At 41.3% G+C, this 24,123-nt stretch overlaps 3 protein-coding genes across 4 annotated transcripts in view; 1 reads left to right on the forward strand and 2 right to left on the reverse strand.

Moving 5' to 3' along the window:
* The window catches only part of TBC1D4 (TBC1 domain family member 4), a 216,731-nt gene extending 196,558 nt beyond the window's left edge, over positions 1-20,173 (reverse strand). For both annotated transcript variants that reach the window (XM_060129035.1, XM_060129034.1), the window contains exon 1: positions 19,341-20,173. In XM_060129035.1, coding sequence (XP_059985018.1) covers positions 19,341-19,838 — 498 coding nt within the window. In that variant the 5' untranslated portion in view covers positions 19,839-20,173. The remainder of the gene's footprint in view (positions 1-19,340) is intronic.
* Positions 1-24,123, forward strand: part of UCHL3 (ubiquitin C-terminal hydrolase L3) — a 346,469-nt gene that overhangs the window by 221,979 nt on the left and 100,367 nt on the right. The gene's annotated exons all lie outside the window — the stretch shown is intronic.
* LOC132508912 (MORF4 family-associated protein 1-like) lies at positions 21,930-22,303 on the reverse strand. The gene is given in 2 exon segments (XM_060129376.1): positions 21,930-22,168; positions 22,171-22,303. Coding segments are annotated over 2 exon segments (372 nt in total).

The raw sequence follows: 24,123 nt of genomic DNA on the forward strand, positions 1-24,123 counted from the left end.
ATTAAAAATTCTCTAGAAGGAATCAATAGCAGAATAACTAAGGCAGGAGAACAGATAAGTGACCTGGAAGATAAAATAGTGGAAATAATGACCACAGAGCAGAATAAAGAAAAAAGAATGAAAAGAATTGAGGACACTTTCAGAGATCTCTGGGACAACATTAAACACACCAACATTCAAATTATAGGGCTCCCAGAAGAAGAAGAGAAAAAGAAAGGGACTGAGAAAATATTTCAGAGATTATAGTTGAAAACTTTCCTAGCATGGGAAAGGAAATAGTCAATCAAGTCCAGGAAGCACAGAGAGTCCGACAGAGGATAAATCCAAGGAGAAACACTCCAAGACACACATTAATCAAACTATAAAAAATTAACTACAAAGAAAAAGTATTAAAAGCAGCAAGGGAAAAGCAACAAATAATATACAAGGGAATCCCCATAAAGTTAACAGCTGATCTTTCAGCAGAAACTCTGCAAGCCAGAAGGGTGTGGCAGGACATACTTAAAGTGATAAAAGGGAAAAATCTACAACCAAGATTACTCTACCCAGAAAGGATCTCATTCACATTCGACAGAGAAATTAAAACTTTTACAGACAAGCAAAAGCTAAGAGAATTCAGCACCACCAAATCAGCTTTACAACAAATGCTAAAGGAACTTCTCTAGGGAGGAAACACAAGAGAAGGAAAAGACATACAATAACAAACCAAAAACAATTAAGAAAATGGTAATAAGGACACACATATTGATAATTACCTTAAATGTAAATGGACTAAATGCTTCAACCAAAAGATACAGACTGGTGGAATGGATACAAAAACAAGACCTATATGTATGCTGCCTACAAGAGACCCACTTCAGACCTAGGAACACATACTGACTGAAAGTGAGGGGATGGAAAAAGATATTCCATGCAAATGGAAATCAAAAGAAAGCTGGAGTAGGAATTCTCATATCAGACAAATTACACTTTAAAATAAAGAATATTAGAAAACATATGGACACCAGGGGAGAAAGCGGGAGGGTGGGGGCGTTGTGGGGGTGGGGTGAATTGGGAGTTTGGGATTGACATATATACACTGATATGTATAAAACAGATAACTAAAAAGAACCTGCTGTATAAAAAATAAATAAATAAAAATTTTTTAAAAAGGGCTATTACAAGAGACAAAGAAGGACACTACATAATGATAAAGGGATCAATCTAAGAAGAAGATATAGCAATTGTAAATATTTATGCACCCAACATAGGAGCACCTCAATACATAAGGCAAATACTAACAGCCATAAAAGGGGAAATCGACAGTAACACAATCAAAGTGGGGGACTTTAACACCCCACTTTCACAAATGGACAGATCATCCAAAATGAAAATAAATAAGGAAACACAAGCTTTAAATGATACATTAAACAAGATGGACTTAATTGGTATTTATAGGACATTCCTTCCAAAAACAACAGAATACACTTTCTTCTCAAGTGCTCATGGAACATTCTCCAGGATAGATCATATCTTGGGTCACAAATCAAGCCTTGGTAAATTTAAGAAAATTGAAATCATATCAAGTATCTTTTCTGACCACAACGCTATGAGACTAGATATCAATTACAGGAAAAAAATCTGTAAAAACTACAAACACATGGAAGCTAAACAATACAATACTTAATAACCAAGAGATCATTGAAGAAATCAAAGAGGAAATCAAAAAATACCTAGAAACAAATGACAATGAGAACATGACGACCCAAAACCTATGGGATGCAGCAAAAGCAGTTCTAAGAGGGAAGTTTATAGCAACACAATCCTACCTCAAGAAACAAGAACTCTCTCAAATAAACAACCTAACCTTACACCTAAAGCAATTAGAGAAACAAGAACAAAAAAACCCCAAAGTTAGCAGAAGGAAAGAAATCATAAAGATCAGATCAGAAATAAATGAAAAAGAAATGAAGGAAATGATAGCAAAGATCAATAAAACTAAAAGCTGGTTCTTTGAGAAGATAAAGTTGATAAACCATTAGCCATACTCATTAAGGAAAAAAAGGGAGAAAACTCAAATCAATAGAATTAGAAATGAAAAAGGAGAACTAACAATTGACACTGCAGAAATACAAAGGATCATAAGAGATTAATACAAGCAGCTATATGCCAATAAAATGGACAACCTGGAAGAAACGGACAAATTCTTAGAAAAGCACAACCTTCCGAGACTGAACCAGGAAGAAATAGAAAATATAAGCAGACCAATCACAGGCACTGAAATTGAGACTGTGATTAAAAATCTTCCAACAAACAAAAGTCCAGGACCAGATGGCTTCACAGGCGAATTCTATCAAACATTTAGAGAAGAGCTAACACCTATCCTTCTCAAACTCTTCCAAAATACAGCAGAGGGAGGAACACTCCCAAACTCATTCTATGAGGCCACCAACACCCTGATACCAAAACCAGACAAAGATGTCACAAAGAAAGAAAACTACAGGCCAGTGTCACTGATGAACACAGATGCAAAAATCCTCAACAAAATAGTAGCAAACAGAATCCAACAGCACATTAAAAGGATCACACACCATGATCAAGTGGGGTTTTAAAGGTGAGGACTATAGCATAGGAGACAGCATTTCAGATAGCTCTGAGAAACTGCTCCAAAGAGGTGGAGAGGAAGGTCAATATATATGTGATTTTGGTGAAAGAGGATTCAACTCAGGTCTTTGTGACTCTAAAACATATTCTTTCCATTACTAAATCACATTTTATCCCTGGAATTTACCTTTACTCTTTACTTTTGTAATTTACTTCTGTTGTCATATCAAAATATACTTAAAAATCAGTATAGATCACTTAGGTGTTCATAATCAGGATTTCTGAGAAACAGTTTAATTTGACTGATATCCAATTACACTGGTAGTATTTCTCAAAATAAAGTTGCTTAAAATCTTATATGTGGACCCTGACTTCCAGTGAGAGTGATAGCCATTGATGCTCTGGTTGCCCTGGTTATGTGGACACTGATTTCCCATGACAATGATAGCCGTTGCCTTTGGTTGCCCTTGTTATCCCAGTAATCAAGGATTATTCAATATATGCAGATCAATGAATGTTATACACCATATTAACAAATTGAAGGAGAAAAAGCATATGATTATCTCAATAGATGCAGAAAAATCTTTCAACAAAATTCAACACTGATTTATGATAAAAACCCACCAGAAAGTAGGCATAGAGGGAACTTACCTCAACATAATAAAGGCCATATATGACAAACCCACAGCCAACATCGTTCTCAATGGTGAAAAACTGAAACCATTTCCACTAAGATCAGGAACAAAACAAGGTTGCCCACTCTAACCACTATTATTCAACATAGTTTTGGAAGTTTTAGCCAAGCAATCAGAAAAGAAAAAGATATAAAAGGAATCCAAATCAGAAAAGAAGTAAAATTGTCACTGTTTGCAGATGACGTGACACTATACATAGAGAATTCTACAGATGCTACCAGAAAACTACTAGAGCTAATCAATGAATTTGGCAAAGTAGCAGAATACAAAATTAATGCACAGTAATCTCTTGCATTCCTATACACTAATGATGAAACATCTGAAAAAAGAAATTAAGGGAACACTCCCATTTATCATTGCAACAAAAAGAATAAAATACCTAGGAATAAACCTACCTAGGGAGACAAAAGACCTGTATGCAGAAAACAATAAGACACTGATGAAAGAAATTAAAGATGATACATACAGATGGAGAGATATACCATGTTCTTGGATTGGAAGAATCAACATTGTGAAAATGACTATACTACCCAAAGCAATCTACACATTCAATGCAATCCCTATCAAACTACCAATGGCATTTTTCACAGAACTAGAACAAAAAATTTCACAATTTGTATGGAAACACAAAAGACCCCTAATAGCCAAAGCAATCTTGAGACAGAAAAACGGAGCTGAAGGAATCAGGCTCCCGGACTTCAAACTATACTACAAAGCTACAGTAATCAAGACAGTATGGTACTGGCACAAAAACAGAAAGATAGATCAATGGAACAGGATAGAAAGCCCAGAGATAAACCCACACACATATGGTTACCTTATTTTTGATAAAGGAGGAAAGAATATACAATGGAGAAAAGACAGCCGCTTCAATAAGTGGTGCTGGGAAAACTGGACAGCTACATGTAAAAGAATGAAATTAGAACACTCCCTAACACCATACAGAAAAATGAACTCAAAATGGATTAAAGAACTAAATGTAAGGCCAGACACTATCAAACTCTTATAGGAAGAGCACTCTATGACATAAATCACTGCAAAATCCTTTTTGACCCATCTCCTAGAGAAATGGAAATAAAAACAAAAATAAACAAATGGGACCTAATGAAACTTCAAAGCTTTTGCACAGCAAAGGAAACCATAAACAAGACAAAAAGACAACACTCAGAACGAGAGAAAATATTTGCAAATGAAGCAAGTGACAAGAGATTAATCTCCAAAATATACAAGCAGCTCATGCAGCTCAATATCAAAAAAAACAAACAACCCAATCCAAAAATGGACAGAAGACCTAAACAGACATCTCTCCCCAGAAGATATACAGATTGGCAACAAACACAAGAAAGGATGCTCAACATTACTAATCACTAGAGAAATGCAAATCAAAACTATAATGAGGTATCACCTCACACCGGTCAGAATGACCATCATCAAAAAGTCTACAAACATGGGGCTTCCCTGGTGGCGCAGTGGTTGAGAGTCTGCCTGCCGATGCAGGGGACACGGGTTCGTGCCCCGGTCCAGGAAGATCCCACATGTCGCGGAGCAGCTGGGCCCGTGAGCCATGGCTGCTGAGCCTGCGCATCCGGAGCCTGTGCTCCGCAACGGGAGAGGCGACAACAGTGAGAGGCCTGCGTACCGCAAAAAAACAAAAACAAAAACAAAAGTCTACAAACAATAAATGCTGGAGAGGGTTTGGAGAAAAGGGAACCCTCTTGCACTGTTGGTGGAGATGTAAATTGATACAGCCACTATGGAGAACTGTATGGAGGTTCCTTAAAAAAACTAAAAATATAATTACCCTATGACCCAGCAATCCCACTACTGGGCCTATACCCGGAGAAAACCATAATTCAAAAAGGGTCATGTACCACAATGTTCATTGCAGCACTATTTACAGTAGCCAGGACATGGAAGCAACCTAAGTGTCTATCGACAGATGAATGGGTAAAGAAGATGCAGCACAAATATACAATGGAATATGACTCAGCCATAAAAAGAAACGAAATTGAGTTATTTGTAGTGAGGTGGATGGACCTAGAGTCTGTCATACAGAGTGAAGTAAGCCAGAAAGAGAAAAACAAATACCTTATGCTAACACATATATATATATGGAATCTAAAAGAAAACAAAACAAAACAGAAAACTGGTTCTGATGAACCTAGGGGCAGGACAGGAATAAAGACACAGACGTAGAGAATGGACTTGAGGTCATGGGGAGGGGGAAAGGTAAGCTGGGAAGAAGTGAGAGAGTGGCATGGACATATATACACTACCAAATGTAAAATAGATAGCTAGTGGGAAGCAGCCGCAGAGCACAGGGAGATCGACTCTGTGCTTTGTGACCACCTGGAGGGGTGGGATAGGGAGGGTGGGAGGCAGATGCAAGAGGGAGAGGATATGTGGATATACGTATACGCATAGCTGATTCACTCCGTTATACAGCAGAACCTAACACACCATTGTAAAGCAATTATACTCCAATAAAGATGTTAAAAAAACCTATACAGGAAGGGGCCTTACATTCCTTAATGCAGTGGTTCCCCAAATCTAAACTGCATATAAGTGCCAAGCTGGCTGCATCCCAGCTCCCAGTTTTTAAATAGATTTCCAGGTCCTACCCTAGAGATTCTGACAGAAGGTATCTGGGGAGGGGCCGAAGGGTCTAGTAGATTGTATACTTTCTGAAACTTCCCACAGGTTCTTATGTGCAACTGGGTTGAAAAACACCCTCAGATCACCCTCCCCACCCCCTGCTGAGACTGATTTCATTAGCCCCAGTGTTGGTGAAAATGGTTGCCAGGGGTCTTAAAATCATAATTTCTGATGGAAGGATGTAATCTCTCTTAGGAATATTCGGTCAGAAAAAGAAATCACTGCTAACATCCAGCCTTCTCATTTTACAAATGAGATTTTTGCCCTAAAACCTATTTCTCCCCGACTCCTCCAACTTGCCTTCCTCTTATCTAACAAACCCACCCATTATTAAAAAAAAAAAAAGAAAAAGAAAAAGTCAGCAAACGGGCATCATCCTTAATTGTCATCTCCACAGTAAGCCTCCCTTGACTCATCTCTTACTCTTCACTATGAGTAGCAGAAAACTCAACTCACGTAAACTGAAAACGTCTGCATGTAGGTGGTAATCTGGACTGTTCCTATCAGAGTTTAGTTTTTCTCCAGAGTGCCCTCCTCTGTTTCATCATCACTCTGGCAGTGAAATAACAATAACATTTCCAGGCTTTAAATCTACACACAACCACCAAGGAGGAAACAACAACCAAGGCTCCTTTCTCAGGAGCCCCAAGAAAATTCCTCTCATCTTGCACTGTCACAAACGGATACATTCCCTGGGACTACTGGGTCTCCAGGTACAAACTTATAAAACTGGCTTGCTGCAGGAATCCTGGCTAAATCAATGGCATTTCCCACTTTCAAGCTGGGGATGGGGCCAGCCTTTTGTAGCATATGGGCTGAGTGGCAGAGGGAGAGATAAATGAAGAAAATTTTAAGGTTTTATTAGTAAAAGAGAGCTGGAGAATCTACTACACAGGACAATCAAAAGTTTCCTCCTTTTATTCTCTCATAGCACCACGTTCTTTTCCCTCACAGCCCCTATCATCTTTGAAATTGGACACTTGTGGACATGTAGCTAACATCTCCCTAATACTTTGAGATGGCAGCGTTCTAAATGCCTTATATAAATGGACTCACTTAACCTTCATAACAATGCTACCATCCCCGTATTACAGATGAGGAGACCAAGGTACAAAGAGATGCAGGAATTTCCCCAGGGCATGGAGCCCACAGCGGTAGAGCTTTGAGTCACAGTGATTACACTTCAGAGCCCAGCCCAGGCACTCAACTACTACAATATGCTATTCTTTTTACTCACTTTTGTCTCACTCCTCCACAAAACTCTAAGATACATGAAGCAGGGAATGTTTTTGTTTTATACATATCAGTCTCCGATGGAGTGCCAGGCACACAGGAAGCGTTCAGTTCCCCTGATAAGTGAACAAATGAATAGATGGTTGAAAGAATGAGTGAATGAACAAATGAGGTAATGAACAAAGGAACAAACTGTAAAACCGTGACCCAGATTAACAGAGCATTTGTGTCACATGTTTAATTATGGAAGAGTGTGGTCCAGAGCTTCAATTTCCTGTGTCCAGTCTGACTTCTCTAGTTGAAGGTCTGTTATCTCTGTTCCACATGGTCACACCTGCAGAGTCAATAGTCTTTTCTTCTTTGCAAAGCTACCAACCAGCAAATGAAAACTCCAGCAGGAGACAGTCACTTCTTTTGAGATAGATTAATATGTGAACATGTCCAAAATAGAGAATGATTTGAGTAAAGGATGGGATTTTCATCCTCATTTAGCCTATCTGCATTAGACAAACACTTTGTTCATTAAGAGTAAGAACCAAAAACTGAAAACATATACAAAGCCCTTTGTGGTATCAGGTACTGAGGCAATTGAAACATTTTTTTAAATCAACAATTTTAATAAACCAATCAAAGTCTCCACTTGATTTACAGAGATCTGAGTATCTGCAGACCATTTGTTGTAATTTTCTTTCATGGTGACAGCATGACTTTTAAAAATAAATCATCTGGAAAATGTAAACAGCTAAGAAAAAATTACAGGACATACATGCCGGTTCCCACTGTCAATGTCCAGAACTAACTCCACTCTCAGCAGAAACATCATAGCCTAATCACAGCAAACAACATCTCTAGAGAAACTACTAATTGGTACAATCACGTTCACACAAAAGCTATTAACCTGCCTGGTTCCTAAGTAAACAGGGGTAATGTGAACGGGGTAAAGTAAATCCACTGCTGACAGACATCAACTTTCACGCTCAGTATGTATATTATAGCCTGTCCTTCTACAGAGTGACTTGCGAGTTTATCTTCCACTCCGGGAATAAAAGAAAACAATCTGCTAAATAGGCAAACCTGCTATTAAACTATTTCTATGTTTGCCTTTTGCCTTAATAAGCAGCTATATGTTTGGTCTTGAAAAATGCACCATCAGCAATATTTATGTCTTCAAGCCGAGCTTACTAATGGAAAGCTGGTTTTCAAGGATCATTTCCATCATTAAAAAAAGGGAAATGACGAACCAGAGATGCTCATTTAGTAAACACACTGATCTATCAACGGAGCAAAAGGGTCTCCTACACCATGAAAGGGACCACACGTTGAAGAAAATGTGGAGATGCTCATGGATGGACAAATTATGCCTGAAGGCAATGAGGGAATGGGGAGGAAATGCCCTTTTTGAGGACGAGAAGAGACAGAGGGCCTGTATTTATAAATGTAAATGACTGTGGCACTTTTTACTTTTTCCTGGAAAAATAAGGTTATCTTTCCTTGTGTTGTTTATTCTTTAAAGTCGAACCCCAACCCATGGGGTTACTGCCGAGCATGAATATTACCCTTATGTGTATCTTGGTACACGTCCCACTGGCCACTGAAAACTATAATCCAACCTATCAACTGCTCTAATTATAAACATTAGATAAAAAGAACACAAGGGAAGTAAAAAATATATACTCTGTCACAAGGGCATGCTGTTTAAGCAAACAAAAAAATCCGGAATACGAACCGTACATCTTAATATTGGTCAACAGTTCACCGTAGACACTGGCCATAGTTTTTTTTCTTTCCCATCCCTGGTCTCACCCTGGTGGATCTCTTCTCCATTTATTCATTTCCCTTTTTGATTTTAAAAAAATTTTTGAGACACCTCTTAGGCACTTCCAATAAGGTTTAAAAATCAGTGCCCAAGAAAATGGTCCATTGTAGATTTGGGAGTAAAAACTTACAGAAGCCATTCGAAGTATTTTGAAACTAAACAGCCTTCCAAATGAGATTGTATTTCCACAGAGAAGCCTAAATAACAACTGAACTGAAACTAAAAAATATCCAATTCTTGCAAGGATGTATTTACAACGCCACTCTTGCTGATCATCTTCCAGATGCGTGAATGCTTGATTCACATTATTCAAAGAAAAGGCCGTGGAAACGCCTATTCTCACGTTGGCAGCTTCACTAAACTTCCTGTGTTTTGATAGGGGAGGGAAAAGTCCAACTCAAATGAGTCTACAAAATTTTTTTCATAAACTGCACAATTTACTTATTAAAGAAAAGTCTGTCTTATAATCCCATTTAATATTGTAAGCACTATGGTGTCTCTACAATTATAAACATTCATAGCAAAAAGTACTGTGCAACCAATACAATAAACACATTAAAATTAATGAAAGGCAACAAACAAGTATGAGAGCATATGCATATCGTTGCCAATAGACTTTAAGTTCTCACCAGTGGATTTAAATTCCCTGAGGGCAGGGACCAATTCCTACTTACTCAATTTGTTGGAATGGACCTTTACTATAGAACTAGGTCTGGGCCATACAACCGTGAACAGACAAGATTGCTCTCCCTTTAGAACTTACATTCTAGAGGTGGTGACAGCACCCACAAAACGTGCTTTAAAAATTAATTTTAAGGGCTTCCCTGGTGGTGCAGCGGTTGAGAGTCCACCTGCTGATGCAGGGGACGCGGGTTCACGCCCCGGTCCGGGAAGATCCCACATGCCGCGGAGCGGCTGGGCCCGTGAGCCATGGCCGCTGGGCCTGCGCGTCCGGAGCCTGTGCTCCGCAACGGGAGAGGCCACAACAGTGAGAGGCCCGCATAGTGCAAAAAAAAAAAAGTGTGGTCTTGGACCAGCAGCATCAGTATCACCTGGGAATTGTTAGAAATGCAAATTCTGGACCTCACCCCAGACTAAGTGAATCAGAATCTCTGGGGTGGGGATCCAGCAATCAGTATTAAAACAAACCCTACAGGTGATGCATGTTAAAGTCTGAGACCCTCTGGTCAAGAACATTAATAAATATATACTGCTTAGAGGTATTATTAATACATATCTATTATTTTTTAACCTGGTTCGTAGAAGTTTAGAGTATAATTTCTAAAGGTAGAATCAAATGCTAGATAATTGTGGTGGATCAAGCAAAAGAGAGATAACAAACTCTGTTAAACTACAAGGTGGACTTAGGTAAGAATAGTTGAGAAATTAAAGACTGTTTTTATATACTCTTTATTTCAGAGAACTCCTATACTTTCTCATATATTAAGATAGATTTAATTTAGTCATGTTCACACTTCACTTATTAAAATGAACAATATAATTTCAAATATATATCTTCAACCTCACTTCCAATAGAAGGGTTAACACCAATTAACTTCCAGACCCCGAATGGCATTTTAGCTATGGGTTAGTAGTCAACTGCTATAACTAACACACTTAGAATATAGAACAAGCAAACTTATCAAATGCCAGTTAATATTTTAACAGAAAAATTTGACCATTTGAATTTAGGATCAATAGGGGAAGTTAAAACATAAAGGGCTGTCAAGAAACTAAATATAATACCACCCACTTTCATATTGCTTTACTAGTACTATCAGAAACTAGGCAGAAATCTGGTTTCCTAGATCCAGCCTATGGAACCCTCCTCGAATTAGATAAAAGAATTATGGATGAATATAGAGGGGTCATGCCTACTACCTACTACCACTAGGCTATATTCATGACAACTGGCCTTAGCAAAATTCCATATGAAAACTGAAATAAAATCAGTAAACAATGGTTAACAGCTTTGGAGGGCACCAACAGGAAGGGTTAAGGACCGGACAACAGATCGTTCCTCAGAAGAGGGAAGACCAGCTTCCAAAACTGAAAAGAAATTCAATCAAGCAGGCAGCGCACAATATTCAAAGAGTCAGAGAGTAGGACTTCCCTGGTGGCGCAGTGGTTGAGAGTCCACCTGCCGATGCAGGGGACACGGGTTCGTGCCCCCGGTCCCGTGAGCCATGGCCGGTCTTCAAAGTGAGCAACAGGATCAGACAGATACAACACAGAGTAATGGGGTATCCCACCAGGTATAAAGTACATGTCACTGGAAATCTAAGGAGAGGAAATATTTGTAGAACCAAGCGAGAAGGCCATCAGTTTAACTTCAGGTAAACTCAGAAAAATCTCTCAAGCTGCCTAGCTAATGAGAATTAAATGGCTGAAACCAGAGCAAGAGGTGAACTGAAAAAGCTGGGAGCTGTCTGGGGCCAGAAAACAGACTTGCTTATTTGTTTGTAAAAGCTTAAGCCATAAGGTATTTGTCCACATTGTATAATGAATTACTGAAAATGTATATGAAGATACAATTGTGAGATACAAAATACTACTTGATTTGCTCAACCAGAAGCACTGACTTGCAATCTGAAACTGATCATAAACTACTCACAAGTTATATAATACTGGTAGTACAAAGTTCCACAGTTCTAAATTTGAGAATTTTAGAAATTCCTGTAAAAATTCACAACAGTGCCAAAGTGAAGACTGTCCAACTAGTTAAGGGCATCCACAAAATAAAAGAACTGAAGCAGCAAATTTAGGCTTCTATATTTAACCAGGAAGATCCCATTACTTGGAGATCCTCTTTCGAACCCAACCTCTTACAAGAAATGAAACTTGAAAGGGATCGGTAACTTGAAAAAGAATAACTCCGTATCTTTTTCATAGGGCTGCAAAAACCTGCGTTAAGATTATCTGAAATTAAACCAACCAAAATTTTAATCTCGTATTTTTTCCCTTTCTGTCATAGGATCATAGATGACTGGAATCATATTAAATAACACCTGAAAGTTTAAGCCAGGAGTTTTCCAAACTTATAGTTGTTCAGAATCCTTTTAAAGGTAAATTAAGGTGTTAACATAATTATTTTACTGTTACTTTATTTAAATATGTTCACAAGAATCTAGATATAAACTTTAGATGCTTACAGCTCTAGCTTTTAAAAAGCTTTTTTTTTTTCTTTTTGGAGCAAATTATAGCCACTTTATTCAGAAAGTCAAGAGTCTGAGAAGATGATGGACTAGTGTCCTTGAGACCCATCTTACCGGGGTCTGGGTGCTATAGTTCATTTTACAGAACAAAGAAAGGGGGAGGTGAGGAGGTAAAATCTAAAAAGCATTAAAACCAAAACCAATTTACAAAATACCCACAAACGCAAGCATAAAACTAGTAATAATTATACTAACAAGCTAAATTCAATGGGATGAAAGATGTTATTTTTCAAAGCACATGCCTACAGCACTGAATGCTACAGCACAAGTTCAGCATGCTAATGTTACTGTGGACTCCAAGACTGCTTTTTTATGAACCATTTTTCTCTACTTGAACTCTTACAAAACCATACATCAGCCCATTAGGTCAATGGGCTTTATCTAACCTTAAAAATTTACATATTCTTTTCCCTTTAACCCAAGGTAATTAAAATAGCACAACTTGGTGCCAATATTTCTTGCTTTATTGTATGTTTTATAATGATGGTAAGATGCATTATTTTTATAGTATAATTTTATACTTTATACTATATAATTATATACTTTTATATTATAATACAGTTTATAATTTATACTTCGTACTTTGTTATACTTTACAATATTTGTATCCTTTATGAGTCACTAAAATATATTCAAATGCATGGTTGTACCTGTTCTTAAATACATACCCTAAAGATTTTTTATTCTAAAGTAGTGTTAAAGGTTGCAAACAGACTCTCATAATTTACTTCCCTGCCACTCCTAAGGACACTACGTAAAAGATACACCGGAGTTCAGTTACACCAGCCTAACAAATCATACAGACTTTTTTTACTTTCCATTAAAACAAAAATACACACTGGCAAAACTATATCCAAGCATGCATTCAGCATTTCATTATTATTTTACAAATTTAATGAGCATATTTAACTGTGGAGATTTTTAATATAAAAGTGGGGGGAAGTGGACAAATACTGCATGATCTCACTTATATACAGAATCTAAAAAGTCAAACTCAGAAATGCAGAGAGTAGAATAGTGGTTGCCAGGGGATGGGGGATGGGAGACATGGGGAGATGTTGGTCGAAGGGTACCAACTTTCAGTTATGCAGGATGAGAAAGTTTTGAAGATCTAATGTACAGAAAGCATGGTGGCTATAGTTAATAATACTATATTGTATACCTGAAATTTGCTAAAAGAGTAGATCTTAAGTTTTCTCACCATACACAGACAAAACGATAACCACGTGAGTTGATGGATATGTTAATTAGCTTGATTGTGGTAACCCTTTCATTTGATACGTATATCAAAACACCACATTGTAGCTTTAAATATATACAATTTTTTTTTTATAAATTTATTTATTTATTTTATTTTTGGCTGCACTGGGTCTTCGTTGCTGCGTGCGGGCTTTCTCTAGTTGCAGCAAGCGGGGGCTACTCTTCATTGCGGTGAGCGGGCTTCTCATTGCTGTGGCTTCTCTTGTTGCGGAGCAGGGGCTCTAGGCACACGGGCTTCAGTAGCTGTGGCAAGTGGGCTCAGCAGTTGTGGCTTGCGGGCTCTAGAGCGCAGGCTCAGTAGTTGTGGCACACGGGCTTAGTTGCTCTGCGGCATGTGGGATCTTCTCGGACCAGGGCTTGAATCCGTGTCCCCTGCATTAGCAGGTGGATTCTTAACCACTGCACCACCAGGGAAGTCCCTACAATTTTTGCTCATTAATTATACCTCAATAAAACTGGAAAACAACTATCTTAAAAAAGAATGGGAAAAAGTGATAGAATAAAACTTCATATTACTAACAACTAAAAGCTAATTTTTCAACAATTGCATTCCAGAGCAGCAGATAAGAGAACTATCTACCCAGACTGGAATCAGCTTCTATCATTACAAGGCTTGTATCCTCGGGGAAATATTTAACCTTTCTTTACCTCCGTTTTCTAATCTGTAAATGTGTCAGAATCACCTGGTCGGCTTGTTAGAACAGACTGGTGGACCCCACCCTCAGTTTTTGATGATGTCAAGTTCCCTGATGATGTTCAGTAGTTGTGGCACAGGGGCTTAGTTGCTCCGCGGCATGTGGGATCTTCCTAGACCGGGGCTCAACCCATGTCCCCTGCACTGGCAGGCAGATTCTTAACCACTGTGCCACCAGGGACGCCCAACATTAGAATATATTCCCTAAAAATTGTTTATTCCATCTGCAGAACTTAAAACTTTGGCTTGAAAGGTAAAGTTTTCATTCAACATATGGCTAGTCTTATCACGCCTGGCAGAATAATGTCTGTCTGGAGAAGAAGATATGCAAAGCTATTAAGCTAGAAAATGACGAGTTTCTTAAAAATCTTCTGTAGTCACGTATTCCTCCTCCTCACACTCAGCCTGAACTTTCAAGTCTGAAAACAACTACAAAAATAACCAGGGGAACAGAAGTGGTCATATTCCCAACCAGATGAACAAAATCACTGAGGGCAGTTCTCAAACCGTGGTCCCCAGGCCAGTAGTCTGAACATCATCAGGGAACTTGACATTTTTACCTTTCCTCTAGATATTGTAGTCAAGATTCTACCACAGAGCCAGGGCAAATTAATCCACCTCAAATCAGAAGGGGAGAGAGAGGTTTCCCTGGTGGCGCAGTGGTTAAGAACCCACTTGCCAATGCAGGGGACACAGGTTCGAGCCCTGGTCTGGGAAGATCCCACAAGCCACAGAGCAACTAAGCCTGTGCGCCACAACCACTGAGCCTGCACTCTAGAGCCCGCGGGCCACAGCAAGAGAAGCCACCAGAATGAGAAGCCTGCGCACCTCAACGAAGAGTAGCCCCTGCTTGCCACAACTTGAGAAAGCCCGCGTGCAGCAACAAAGACCCAATGCAACCAAATATAAAAAAAAAAAAAAAATGACTACAGCAAACATGAGGAGAGATCTACCCAGAATAGCACAAAGTACTCAGAAAGCAAACAGAGAAGTGTGAACATTTCCAGATTTCTATTTCTCTGGTTTCCTTGCTAGCATACTCCCAGAGCCACTGACCCTTAACTCTGAGGAAGAACTGAAAATGACCTTTTTGAAGTATATCACTGAAAATTAAGTTGAAAATTGGTTACCTGAGTAAAGCGCAGAAAATACTAAATATTTTAAGAGAAACAAACAAAAAACCCACAGACTTAGAGAATTTAGTGCTAAAAAAACTGGTGTCAAGTTCATTTTTTAATTTTAAGAACACAGTTTGTAAAAGCTCTTTGAAAGTACGTTCTTTCGAGCTTCAAGAAATATACATAAACATATATACATAAACAAAATCAATGAAAATTATAGCAATCATGTTTTTGTCTTTTTAGGACTAGTCATTCTAAAATTATGAAGTATATGCTGTTGTCTAATGGAAATGATAAATAACACCTTTATTCTCTAACAATAGTTATAAACACTAACAATTCTTATTTTTTAATATGATAAAAATATATATAACATAAAACAAATTCTACTTTTTAATAGGGAAATGGAGATAATGCTATACATATATATATATATATATATATATATATATATATACACATAGCCTCTTTCTGAACGTAGTTTAAAGGTAAGTATTTGAGGAATATTAGTGACCTTCCCAAGATGTAAGGTAGAGAATCAGATATTCTTGGTTCTCCAACCAGTTTTAAGTCTACAACTCCATTTATGCCAGTGTGATTTGTTTATTAAGTTATGTACAGTTAAGCACTTTTACTAGTTCAAATATCCAACTTTGGCTGAAATGTGCTAAGTCCAACATTCCTCCTATGCAAGACTACACATCTTGAATAAATGGGATCCAATCTGTATTGGCATATATTTGATCTGAAACTGGTTCATTTGCTCCCAACCCATACCCCTCTTGCACCTGGCAGAAATAGCTATGTATGTATCAGACCGTTCTGGCTGAGCACTGCTTCAGGCTGACCCAGGTTGAGCATCCTTAGGTTGACTCTGACCCGGAAGGTGTGGAGCCACAGGGCACATCACTATGGCAACTCCCCACAACAGACCCAAGCTACTTGCGCAGTGTTCCCATCTCTGAGGTCACATGTAGATCCACACCCCCGCCCCCAAAAAGAAGATGTGTGAGTAGATATGTTGCAAGGCATTATCGTTTTATATATAGAAACCACAATCCTCCATCTCAGTGGCTTGGCAGAAACACGAACTTTGCCAATTATCTATGGTCACCCATGTCCCTGTTTGCCCTAAACAGTCCAGTTTTACACCTGTTATGCTTGTGTCATTTTAATGATGCCCCCTTTCTTAATAAAAATTGTCCTGGATTAGACAATAAATTATATGGTCATCCTACAGACAGGCCCATTTCAGAAAAGAGACAGGCATGACAGACAAAGCAGAGGCAAGTTTACTTGGGGATGTTTTCAGGCCTTTCTGCTCCAGGCCACCTTCCAATATTTTGTTCAGTGACTGTAGAAAATACTTAGGAGACTTAACAATAATCTTAAAGTCCAACTAAAAAATTCTCTACTTCAAATGTAGAACTCAGCAGCAAAGCAAACAGCAGGTCCTCTTCCTTCTCATCTCAAACGTGCTCAGAATGATCCAGAGGTTCTACTCTATACTAGGCATACTACTAGACTGTAATACTGTTCTACTCTATACTAGGCATACTACTAGATGGTAATACTGTTCTACTCTATACTAGGCATACTACTAGACGGTAATACTGTGATGAATCCATCCCTCTAACAAGTTCAATTGCAGAATCATCACTTCTGGGAGTTTGACTCATAAATTTTCCCCCCCAAATTATCCTAACTCTCCCCACTATTTCAATAGGAAATGTGACAAACAGTACTCAGTATCTAATGACTGCACTTGTCCACTCAACAAATATTTACGCCCAAGATCAAACGTGGCAGCCCTTAGATCTCTGAAGCCAACCTTCAGATGTGTTTTGTTTAGCCCAGATAGGATTCTTGTATGTTTAAAATATTTGCTGATACTTTAAAATGTGGACTCATACATAAAACTCCAGATTTCCATCTTCTCTTGAGAAATCCAAAGCTCCGGCAACGCTGGGCTTATATTCTGATAATGTAACTTCCAGTTGGAGCTAACAGCAGCTTGAGAAAGGACCTCTCTATCTAGTCCTCTATGGCCCTCACTCAACCTTCTTCCCCTCAGTTTGAGTTTGTAACCCCTGATTTACAGCTGGAGATAATCCTTAGGTAGACAACAACTGGCATTTCAAATTAATGATCCTCTGCCAGGGGCTCTCTAGGTTTGGAGCAAATAGGAATCTATATCTTTAGATCAAAGACTCAACTGGGAAATGGCAATAAACAGGAAAAGTTTGTTTTTTCTTTTATCAAAAAGCCATATGGCTTCCACTCCTCCTACAGGACCAAAGGGGGGAAATAAGCCTAAGCATGTTATTATTTGTAAAGAGCGCATCCAACCTCTAATATCTAAATACAAAATGAAAGTAAATAAAATGAGATATTTTAATTGACCTTCCAATGAGGCCAGGGAAGACTCAACAGCCACTGTTGAGAATTTAAGGTGCCATAACCCATAAACAAACTTTGACCATCAATGAAATTAGCAATGATGTGTCATGCATCAGATCTGAAGAAAATAACCACCAAGAATCATAAAACATTCCTTAAAGTCCTGGAAAAATGCAACCACTTCCACCTTACTGACAGAACGCAAAAATCTTAATACAATAAAGATGGTGATAACGTTCAGAATAAAGAACATGCTGCACTCCAATTTCAACCTAGGTGAAAGCTAAAAATAAATTTTTAACAAATAAGCATAAAATGAAATTCATTTTAATCATGGTTAGAATCCTGAGATCATCTGTGATAAGGTATTTTACCATAACGTAACAGCGGTAACATTAACTAAAATATTGGGAGTTCTGAGCCCTTAGGATATATTAAACTAGTTTACAAAGTAACTGATGGAATCTAAAACAATGAGCTTTATTTTCTTCAGCTCAGCTACAGGCCTTTTTGTGAAAAACTATTGGACAGTCTTTCAATTACAGATACTAGAATACATGAATTTTCAAAAATTAAAGTCTTATTTATAGGAAGTTTTTCTCATCTGACTATTAATTTCCCAGCTGCTAAAGAAACCCGCCACATAGTACAACTGAGACTTTATTTATTTATATTTAGACAACACTATTTTCCCAAAGAATTTAAAGTACTTTGCCCAAACAGTCAGTAATTATTATAAATAACAGCATCTGGGGGGCTTTTGATATGGTAAACTCCTTACACATTTTTTAAAAAGGGGGAGGTGCTGTTTTTCAAGACACAATCACTGTAGTAAAGATTGTTTAGATAACTCTCCAGAGGAAAAAGGACTGTGTCCGTTTTTTTTAAGGAAGTAAAACGCAGTTTGGTAACAGGCACCTTGATTTAGTAAACTCTGGAGAAATATTAGAAAAGAGATGTTCACCTCTTCTACAACACTGATTTTTAAATCACCCAGGTAGGTACTGATTCTGTCTCCATTTAGTGTGGAAAAAACTGCAAAAAAAAAAAAAAAAGTCTTTCCACTCAAAATCTAAAGGCAGATTCGTATTTTGCTGACAATCTGACAACGTCTAGTAACTTCTCTCTAAGCCGGGCTCCAAAACAGCTTCCCAGATCCAAGATCTGCAGGTGCTGCTGTGACTAGGATGCGACTGTCCTAAGGGGCCAAGGTGCCGGACTCGGCCAAGACCGAGAGTGTGTGCGGGAGCCTCTAGAACCCAACCCTCTCCCGCTTTCCCTCTTAAACACACGCGTGCACGCACGCACACACTCGGCCAAGGCCGGGGATGCCATCTCCAGGCACACCCCAAGACATCGAGATCCTCCCGGCACGCGCGCTGCTCCCGCATTCTCCTAGGGCGCTCCAGCTCCTCCACTGTCCCGAGACCACTCTCCGCCTCCCTCCCTCTTCCTCGGCCCTGCGGGGAAGGAACTGCCGCCAGAAGCAAGCTCCGGACTCGGGGTCCCAGGAGCGGGACCAGCCTGCGCTCAAGCGCGCCACGTGGAAGGCGCGCGCCAGGAGCTGGACCAGAGTCGGTCTTTAACGTGGGGTCCCAGCGCCTGCAGCCCTGCCACTTCTCCCGGGTGTGATGGACCCTCCCCCGTGCCTCCGAGCCGCGGTCTTGCCTGATTCGGGTCTGTGGCGCGGAAAACGTGGCAGGCCATCTGCGACTCCGGGTCGTCTGGCTGCGCCTTGATCAGGTAAGCAAAGTAGGTGAGGTCGTGGCTGTTGTGGATGAAGCGCGAGATGTGCTGCGCCTTGTGCTCGAAGATGAACACTGCCGGGTTGGGCTGCGCGGCCGTAGGGCCACAGCCCCCAGCGGCACCGGCGCCCGGCGCTGGCACGCAGCGCAGGAGGGGTGCGCTGAGCACCAGGAACACCTCGCGGGGCGCCGGCGCCCCGCAGCCGCCCGCCTCGGGCTTCTGGCTGCGCCGGCGGATCTCGGCCATGAGCCAGGGCAGCATGGGCAGCGTGGTCCTGCGGTCCAGGCACGACCCTCCCACGTACCACAGCCGGAACCTCTTGTCTCCCGGCTTCCCCTGGCCAGGCTGCGCAGTGGCGCCCGGCTCGGGCTCCAGAGGGTGCGGGAACGGCTCATCCTGAAGGCAGCTGGGGGGCTCCATAACTCGCGCCTCCCGAGGGCACGGAGGCGGCCGGATCGGCGCGCCGCGCCCCCAGTTCTCGCGTTGAAGGCGCCGCCGAAACTGTGCCAACAGCCGCGCTGGGCCCCTGCGCCCGCCTCGGCGCGACCCCGAACTCCGCGCTTTAGTGGCCCTGCCCCATGCGGCACTTCGGGCGCGGCTCCCAGGCTCTGGCGGCGGGCACCCGGGGAGAGCCCGGCAGCAGGACTGGCAGGAGAGGGCGGGTTAAATCGCTATCCTCCTTTCTCCGGCTCGAGCCTGGGGCCGCACTTCCCCCTTCCTCGTCCGCGGCTCCGCTGGGTCAGAGGACAACGCCGAGGGCCCCGCGCCTCCGCCGGTCGCCGCCGGTTCCAGCGCTGCAGAGCCGTTGCGGCCGCCGCGCTCGCCCCGGGCGGGCACTGGGAGGCAGGGCGGGGAATGGGCTGTGCGCCGGAGGGGGTGACTTGGGGCGGAGCTGACTCCTACCAGGGTGACCAGCTGTCACCTGGAAGGTCGGGGCTCCCGGGCTTCGGCGCGATCGGTTCTCTGGGAGGGCCTGCGAGAACTATTTCGATGGAAAATAACAAAAACAAAACGTGGCCTCGCGGGGGCCGCTCCTCCTCCGGTCGCCGCAGCCCAGCTCGCTGCTCCTCCTCCAACTGTTCCCGTCCCTCCCTCGCTTCTTCCTTCCTTCCAGGCTGCTTCTTTAATCGGGCTGCCACCCCGCCTCCCGTCCGGCGGGCGGAGAGTGGTGCCTATAAAAGCTTATCTGTGAAGTCACCTCTTCGCCTCTTTCTCCGGCCGCGATCCCAGACCGCCCCTCCAACCCGCCCCTCGGGCAGCAATACTGCGCCCGGCGCCGGCACTGTCCGGACCAACTCATCATCTCCCGGGTCACCGATATCTCCGTCTTCTTCTGGGCGTCTCTGCTGCCCCCTGGAGAGGGGACCACTCTCAACGGGGCGCTGGGATTTTTTTTTTTATTTAATTAATCATATTTGCTTGGTTTCAATTCCTTCTAAAGCCTGCATCATAATTTCTGAATATTATTTCCTAATAATCTCCAAAAAAAAACTCGTGTTTTAAATCACGAAATTACGATGAAATTTCTTCTCCATTTCAAAAGAAATTTATTTATGATTTTTTTATTAACACACATAGGTGCTTTGGTCATCTGCACAAAAAAAAAACAATTTTAAGGCTTTTTAGGTCTTTGTTTTTCAAGGCAAATGAACGCTTGTTACATGTTTGATTTTGACCTCAAATCCTAGTCAGATCTACTGCCCTGGTGACCTAGAAGGGACTTTATGGGCCCTGATATGACTTTTCCTTTCTCCAGGCTCTCAAGGCTCTTGGTAGATTGTCTCTTTGACGCCATACTCTTAAACCTCTGTAATGTGTGAGGATATTACAATAGTAAAGCGCGCTCCATCATTCCCTATTCAAACTTCTTTGTCGTTTAGGGTCAGATAGGTTGTCTAAATAAACGCACCTGACAGGTTATACAATAAACACGAGACAATATGCCACAAAACATAGCTCTCCTCCTTTGTCTCACAGAGGTATTCAAGTTCCATAACATGTGCCCACTGTCTTCCATCTCCAACTCTCTTTTGGTTTTTCCCAGTCTTATCCAAAGCAATCTCATTCCTACATTGCTTCACCAGCTACATCCAAGTAGTGCCTTCCACTGCACCTCTAAAGTTGGGAGATTCTGACCCCAAGTCTTCACACGGGTGTTCCAAAGTTCCAGAAAACAATCAGGTCACATGATAACACCAAAATACAAGGCCATGCCCAACATTTCCAAAACACTGCAAAGTAACAAAAATAAACTGAAACAAGTTTTGATTAAGCCCTGTTTCCCTTATGAGAGTATTTCTCAAAAGAAAGTTATTTTTAGGAACCAAATACATTTCACAATCTACACCCATATCAAGGTCACCAGCCACTGACCCTAAGGGACATTGTTACATGGGAGTAAAAAACATACAAAAACTGAATAGAGAAAATGAGCGGTTTCAGTTTCTTCCAGGTATCCGCCCATCCTTACCAGCGGACCAGAGTCCATCAGCTGTGAAAGCCAACCCTCCTTCAAGACGATTTGCTTTTCTCTATCTGCCAAACCAGCTCCACCATCAAATCTGCCATCTTCGCAATCTCCTTGGCTTTCTCCTCCACCTTCCGGCACAACTCTGGTACTCTCTCATCAGCTTCCCCACTGGGATGCTGAAGGTGATTCAAGGCTTTCTCCTCCGAGGTCTCCACCTGCATTTCTATCTGCATGAGCATATTATCCATCTTCCACAACTTACTCCTGGTCCTCAGGTACACTCTCGTGGGAGAGCCACCATATCCTCCCGCACCCCACGGATGACTGGAAGCAGGAACTGCTCCAAATCTTCCTAGGGCCCCAAAACTTCCACTTCCGCCGGTGCTTCTACCTTGTCCCGGTCCAAGGGGCGCATTTTTCCTGCCTCATCTTCAGAACCACACGACCCTCACGCCCTGCCCTGGGACAGCTGATCAGCAGTTACTGCTCGGGTCAAAAGCGACCCACGCTCCTTGTCAATAGTGTTCCTGAACTATCTTTTTAAAAATATCTCTTTACGCCTTTTGCTTCACCACTGCTCAGGGAGAAAACAGCCTCACATGTAAACTGCAGAGCGGTGAACAAAATCACGATCAAGTATTTTTAACTCCAATTTCCCTTTAAAATATAACATGGTATGACAAACATGAATCGTCATAGCTTTTAGTGCAGCCAATACATTTTATTCATTGTATTTACCCAGTTCAGAGCTAGTGTAGAGATTTCGCACCCTTTTTTATGTAGTAATATATATTTCCAGGGAACTCAAAAAACATTCTAGGGATAATTTAATCATTCTAATTTTAAAGAAGAAAGAGAAGTATTCTTTTTTCTTTTTAGCAAATTGGACTTTCATTCTTTTTACTCTTACTAAATTATAATTAAGAGTTAGGTAACAGGTAAACAAAAATAAGTGGGAAAGACCCTTAAAGTTCCCAATTTTCGGGCTTCCCTGGTGGCGCAGTGGTTGAGAGTCCGCCTGCCGATGCAGGGGACACGGGTTCATGCCCCGGTCCGGGAGGATCCCACATGCTGCGGAGCGGCTGGGCCCGTGAGCCATGGCCGCTGAGCCTGCGCGTCCGGAGCCTATGCTCCACAATGGGAGAGGCCACAGCGGTGAGAGGCCCGCGTACCGCAAAAAAAACAAAAACAAACAAACAAAAAAGTTCCCAATTTTCTCCAAAGGGCTCATAGGAAAAATGAAAACTCTCCCATTCTCTCTCTCTCTCATATTTTTTCCTTTAATGGTATTCTCACTGTCTATAAAGCCTTGAGACTATTTTTTATCCTATATGTAATATCACTACAATCAATTCCCATTATTCCCATGCAGAATTTCTGGGTGCACCCTGATGGCTCCCTTATAGATAGAATTTAAGCTCCAAGATAAAGACATTATTAATTGGTTAGATTCACTCATTCGGTTTACTCACACCACCACGTTTTTGTGCAAAGTAGAACCATGTCTTCAAGAAGCACTGAAGGGTTTCCCTGGTGGCACAGTGGTTAAGAACCTGCCTGCCAATGCGGGGGACACAGAGTGGTCTGGGAAGATCCCACATGCCGTGGAGCAACTAAGCCCGTGCTCCACAACTAATGAGCCTGCGCTCTAGAGCCCACGAGCCACAACTACTGAGTCTGCGTGCCACAACTACTGAAGCCCCCGCGCCTAGGACTTGTCCTCCGCAACAAGAGAAGCCACCGCAATGCAAAGCCCACGCACCACAACAAAGAGTAGCCCCCGATGGCTGCAGCTAGAGAAAACCCTCGCGCAGCAACGAAGACCCAACACAAACAAAAATAAATAAATAATTTTTTTTTTTAAAAAGTAGTGAAAAGTTGTCCGAATGTGACTGAAACCTTGTAGAACCTTGCCAGAAACTCCTATATAGATCCTATTTCCCTAGGCCACATATCTGAGATCCATAAAAAAGAAAGAAAAGAACAGAGATCTGGGGAAAGCATGGAAGTCTTGTGGGTTCTACCAAATCAACCAGCTTGGGAGCTAGGAATGAATCTGGAGCCCCAGCAGGCCGTTTCTTACTGGTGAAAGAAAGTGATGCAATAAACATCTACTTATTGACAGAAACACAGAAGAATTGTCTTTTATTACATGACATCCTAAGTGTGATTGCTTCCTGCTCTGGAACATCCTTAGCCCTCTCTTTGTAACCTTTTTGTGATGTTTTGCTTACT

Source organism: Lagenorhynchus albirostris, chromosome 18 (assembly GCF_949774975.1).
Source record: "Lagenorhynchus albirostris chromosome 18, mLagAlb1.1, whole genome shotgun sequence".
NCBI classification, from domain to species: Eukaryota; Metazoa; Chordata; class Mammalia; order Artiodactyla; family Delphinidae; genus Lagenorhynchus; species Lagenorhynchus albirostris.